The 5,202-nt window shown below is 51.1% G+C and overlaps 3 protein-coding genes across 3 annotated transcripts; 1 reads left to right on the top strand and 2 right to left on the bottom strand.

Moving 5' to 3' along the window:
- Window positions 1–962: 962 nt before the first annotated feature.
- On the bottom strand, window positions 963–2,073 carry GUITHDRAFT_147602 (hypothetical protein; the record flags this gene model as incomplete). Its single annotated transcript, XM_005820798.1, has 6 exons — window positions 963–1,208; window positions 1,478–1,534; window positions 1,620–1,675; window positions 1,718–1,786; window positions 1,822–1,946; window positions 1,991–2,073. The coding sequence occupies 6 exons, from the start codon at window positions 2,071–2,073 to the stop codon at window positions 963–965; spliced, it is 636 nt and encodes a 211-aa protein (XP_005820855.1).
- Window positions 2,074–3,466: 1,393 nt separating this feature from the next.
- GUITHDRAFT_119920 (hypothetical protein) lies at window positions 3,467–3,769 on the top strand (the record flags this gene model as incomplete). Its single annotated transcript, XM_005820797.1, has 3 exons — window positions 3,467–3,539; window positions 3,584–3,672; window positions 3,725–3,769. 3 exons carry the CDS (start codon window positions 3,467–3,469, stop codon window positions 3,767–3,769), a joined length of 207 nt encoding a protein of 68 aa, XP_005820854.1.
- Window positions 3,770–3,923: 154 nt separating this feature from the next.
- Window positions 3,924–4,404, bottom strand: GUITHDRAFT_81023 (hypothetical protein; the record flags this gene model as incomplete). The annotated part of the gene is made up of 3 exons (XM_005820796.1): window positions 3,924–3,988; window positions 4,036–4,158; window positions 4,296–4,404. The coding sequence occupies 3 exons, from the start codon at window positions 4,402–4,404 to the stop codon at window positions 3,924–3,926; spliced, it is 297 nt and encodes a 98-aa protein (XP_005820853.1).
- Between the last annotated feature and the right edge of the window lie 798 nt (window positions 4,405–5,202).

The raw sequence follows: 5,202 nt of genomic DNA, 5'->3' as shown, positions 1-5,202 counted from the left end.
CGTCGAGGTAGATCGACAGTCCTTGTGTTGGGCGTGACTAATCGACGATGCTAGATCTCGCCTCGTATCAAGAGCAGCGGTCATCTTCGATGATGTGTGACAGAATGGTGACAAGAGACATGTTCTGTGAGCTAGAGGATCAATAGTACGAGCAGGAAGATCCTAGCGAGCTATATGAGGTGAAGGAGGAAGAGGGAGGGGAAGGAGGGGAGGGAGTTGCGCTGATGTTGATTCGGAAGGATCCTGATGCTTCGGATGTGGACGGAATTAAACTCTTCGGATTTGATGTGACGAGGAAGATGGTGAGGAGGAGGAGGAGGAGGAGGAGGAGGAGGAGCCTCATTGATTTTTAGGTGAAGAAATGGTTGAAGCAATGCAAGCATCACGATCAGTCCAACAAGGATGTAACAAATTGATTCTCCTCCTCCTCCTCTCGCTCATATCCTTGCAGCATGCCACCGCATCCCGCTCTCCCAACCATGGGGATGGCAAGGTGATGAAGTCGCTTGCAAATGGTCTTCTTCCTCTGATGTCCAACAGGGCAATGGCGTGAGCTCGGGCACCAAGATCATCCTGAAGACTTCAGGTAGCGATGAGAGAGGAGGAGGGGAGGGCAAGGAAGGCAAGGAAGAGCAAGAGGAGAGAGTAGGAGTGGGAGTGGGACGAGGAAAGGTAATGATGCTGATCCTTTTGACAGGTTCCAGGCAGAGAGGTTTAGGGAGGAGATAATGCAGTAACAACATGAAACTTCACACTTTCTTCATTGCTCCCTCGCCCTGTCACCCTTCTGTTTACCTCCTCCTTGCCCCATCCTCAACTTGACGACCGTCACTCCTTCCTCTCCCAAGTCCCTTCATCCTCGTTATCCTGCACCGCCTTCCCTCTGTCACAATCATCTGAATGACTTACGGGAGGTCGAAACACACTCATCTCGTCCTCCCTTGTTTTCTCTGCGTCACCTCTCAGAAAGCGAAGGGCAGGCCGGAGGAGGAGGTTTTGAACAGCTCGAATGACGCCTCCCATTCAGCCTCTTCCATCAACTCTACCCCGTCGTGCGAGTTGCCCAGTAAGTTGCTCTCCATGGACAGATCTGCCTCCTCAATACTCCCGTCCTCCCCTCCTGTGCTCTTGAAAGTTCTTCGAAGAGCAGGAAGCATCTTGCTGGCGTCCATCGTAAGAGGAAGGTCCTGCTCCTCGCTCCGGGAGCTCTGGTAGAGGCCGGGCAGCGACACAAGTCAGCAGGAGCAGGAGCGAGAGAGAAGAGCAAGAGCAAGAGCAAGAGCAAGAGCAAGAGCAAGAGCAAGAGCAAGAGCAAGAGCAAGAGCAAGAGAACGGGCAGGGGAGGGAGGGGGAGAGGTAGAGGGAGAGGGAGAGGTAGAGGGAGAGGGAGAGGGAGAGGGAGAGGGAGAGGGAGAGGGAGAGGGAGAGGGAGAGGGAGAGAGAAAGGTGAAGTGTCAAGGTGGACCGAAGTCTTTACGATCGCGCCCATCCAGTCTTCGTACAGACGGCGGAGCCAAATGCGCACGACACGAAACTGAAAAGAGGAGGAGCAGGAGCAAGAGGAGCAAGAGGAGCCAGAGGACGTTAGAGGTCAGCGGATCTGACATGGCTTGCTGCACCTGTCTTTTGGCCGAGCTGAGGAGGATGTCGACCTCTGCCATCGTCACCGGCCTGCCTGCATGCGCTTGTCGCCGCAAGCATCGCACAATATCCTTACAGTGATAGTCCGTCATGGTGATCACTTTGTGCATCTCTTGCACATACTGATCCTGCACTGACATGATGGCTGAGCGGCGGGCAAGGAAGACATGAGGATCTTACATGTGCGGAGGAGGAGGAGCTGGTTGGGTTTGACGCCGTCAGGAAGAGGGAGGATAGCGGATACATCTACTTGCTCGTCTTGGATCTCAATGAGCTCTATCAGATCCTTTTGCAAGTTGTTGATCCTGTCAACCCGTCAGTCGAGGTGACTGGGCATATGGCAAGTGACCGGAGCATGCAGTGCTCGTGAAAGTCGATGAGCAGAGTTTCATACACTCCTTCCAGCATCGAAAGCTTGTCTTGTTCAGCCATCATCATCTGTAGGTGCAGTGAAGGACGGATTCTGCAGAAGCCGTCAATATTGGGGAACGAAAGAGCAGGAGCAGGAGCAGGAGCAGGAGCGGGAGCGGGAGCGGGAGCGGGAGCAGGAGCAGGAGCAGGAGCGGGAGCGGGAGCGGGAGCGGGAGCAGGAGCAGGAGCAGGAGCAGGAGCAGGAGCAGGAGCGGGAGCGGGAGCGGGAGCAGGAGCGAGGCGAGGACAATTTTCAAGGTAGGAAATGGAATGGTAGTCTATCAAGCCACCGGTCCCTCGATATGCTGAATGAAAGACAAAGAAGGGGTACTTTGAGGTGACCAAGTTATGAGGAGTAGGGGTACCTAGGGGTGGTCACCATCCGCCACAAAGTCAATGTTTTTTTTGCAATATTCAAAAATCTAATGCTTAAGTGAAATTTAGTATTATCAATTTATTATAATATAAATTATTTGTACGAAATCAAAACATTTATGAGATTTTATATTGTAGCATGAAATATAGAAAAATATTTTAGATTATTTTTAATATTTTTGAGTAAATATCCTTGGTCTGACTCTTCCGCACTACCCCACCCCTATCGATGTTGAATGAAATTGCCTGATCTACACGGGTACTCTAAGTCGGCATGAACAGGCGCGGATGGGGATTGCGATGATGGCGAGAGGAAAGGAGAGGAGAGGTTGAGAGCAGGCCGAGGTTGAAGACAAGAAGTAGGACAATGATGAGAAGATAGATATAGCGAAGAAAGAGGATGTGCAAGGGGAGGAGGAGGAAGAATATCAACCATGCTGGTAGAATGTATTTACGTGTGTCTGTTGTCTACGGCCAGGTGTTATGGAGACAGATAATCTCGTTGGATAGGCGAGGAAAGGTTTTCTTGCATTTGATTCTTGAGGAAAGCCATGGAGTGTGAGAACATTGAGATTGTGTGAACAAATGGATCGGGAGTTGGAGAGGAGCCACAGGACTCGGCTGCAATACAGCAGGGAAAGGAGCATAATGCAGGAAGCAGGATTTGGCGGCAGTTTCAGCGCACACGGAAAGACCTTGAAAGTGTGTGTACCAGTCAATCTGAGAGCTAGTCCATGCTGAAGAAGCGAGAAAAGGATGAGATTACTCCCTCGCCTCGTCTTCTCATCTCATTTCGTATTGACCCATCCCACCTCACTTTGTGTAACATGTTAGACAATGAATTGTGAGGCTTTGAAAGAAGTCATTGTCAAGAGGAAGAAGGAAGTTATAGACACAACACAGACAGAGTTTCTAAGTCATAAAACCTGAGGAAATCGCACTGCGTACATCACAAGGAAGTTGATGTTCATCGTGATGTCGCGGAACACAACAGCAGAAACATTGTCCTCTTTCAGTCTCTCATGAGCTGTGGCAGGAGATGGGACTGCTTCCTTACGTTGAGGGCTATCGTGCTGGCTACAAGGCTGCGATCAAGGCGGACGGACCAGGAGGTGAGAAGAGCTCTAGAGCTTCGTTGGAACTGAGAGCCTTGCAGGATCTGGATACGATGCTGCTTACCGCACCGGCATGCAGGCGGGCATGCTTTCAGTGCAGAACAAGCTGTCGTTCCTCGACTCCATGAAGGTCTGTGAAGCTTAACAACCTGTCCCTTGTCGTCTGATCGTTGTATGCTCAGAGAGCGAAGCTAGCTTATAACGCGGCAGCTGGGGTGGGGGCCTAAATAGAAGGATAAAGAACAAAATGAAACGTATATAGAGCAAGTGAGGAGCTTTTGACTGCGCTTCTTGTTGGGATGTTGAGGTGTGAAGTTGAGGTGATGGAACAATCACGACAAGGCAGAGTAATGAAGTCATCAGAGTAGGGATTGATAGACTTTAAGCATCCAGGAAATTTGCCGCCATGAGCAGTTCGAGAGCGTTCTCTGGCTCTATCTTGAACTCTGAGAAGAGAGATTCAGGAACAAACAAGTACAGGAGCTTCAGTCACCTGGAATGTCGCTGCTCTGTGCGTATCGCACCTTGTAGTAGAAATACTCTACAACCTTCTCGAGGATAGGAGTTGAGATCTCAGGAAACGTCACGGTATTCTCCTGCGACTCCATGAAAGTCGCTGCAAGCAGAGCATGTTAAACCTTCAGCCTTGCAAAGGAGGAGAGATGGGCGGGGCAGTGAGGAGAACAAGGGCAGGCAAGAGGGATGAGCAGTGCAAGACAGGAACGGAGGAGTGAAGAGGTCAGTCACCTGGACCAGAGAGCATCGCCTTGATTGTTCCTGACATGAGCGCACATCGTCGCTCTATCACGAACTCAAATCCCTCCGCTGATATCAGAGTGACGTAATCGTTCGCTTCTGACATGTCCTCTTTTTCTCTCTTCCGTTTACCTCCCGCTCACAGAGTTTCTGCGCCAAGAGTGTCAGGAGAGAGAGAGAGAAAGAGAGAGAGAGCGCGCGCGGCGGGGGAGGGGGGGAGAGAAAAGGACAGGTAGAGAGATTGTTAGCTTCGATGCTTGAGAGGAAGCGTTGGCTAGCTTGGAAAACACGGCAAAAGAAACCTACTGGCTGATTTGACTCCTCTGTCAAAACAAAAGGTTCCTTCTCAAAAATCGAAACCTTCGATGATCTGGATCAAATCTCTCCAAGCAACATGTTGCTGATATCATTACAATGACCATTGACTCCCTTCTCGGGACTGCGTCCATCTAACTTGTGAGACCGTCCTATCTTTTACTCCCTCTCTCAAGCTCTTTCTAGGAGATCGCAGTCACCTGACTCAAATGCTGAACGAAAGGCAGCAAGACTGTGTGACTTCTGTCTGCCCCCTGCTAACCTGGTCTGCTCTTCACAGTCCGATTCCTTCTCTCCCGCCCACGTCCTTTGGTTTCTCTAAGTGCCGTCCTACCTTGTTTCCCCCAAACCCTTGCTTCGCTTCCTCAACCTCGCTTCTATCTCAGCTCTGCATTCCCATCCCACCTGTCACCCACCTCCTCGTTGCTCCTGCTCCTTGCTCCTTGCTCCTTGCTCCTTGCTCCTTGCTCCTTGCTCCTGCTCCTGCTCCTGCTCCTGCTCCTGCTCCTGCTCCTGGCTCCTGCTCCTGCTCCTGCTCCTGCCTCCTACTCCTGGCCTCCTGGTTCCTGCTCCTGCTCCTGCTCCTGCT

The sequence above is a fragment of the Guillardia theta genome (assembly GCF_000315625.1).
Source record: "Guillardia theta CCMP2712 unplaced genomic scaffold GUITHscaffold_164, whole genome shotgun sequence".
Lineage (NCBI taxonomy): Eukaryota > Cryptophyceae > Pyrenomonadales > Geminigeraceae > Guillardia > Guillardia theta.
This window is presented reverse-complemented; position numbering and strand designations above follow the sequence as displayed.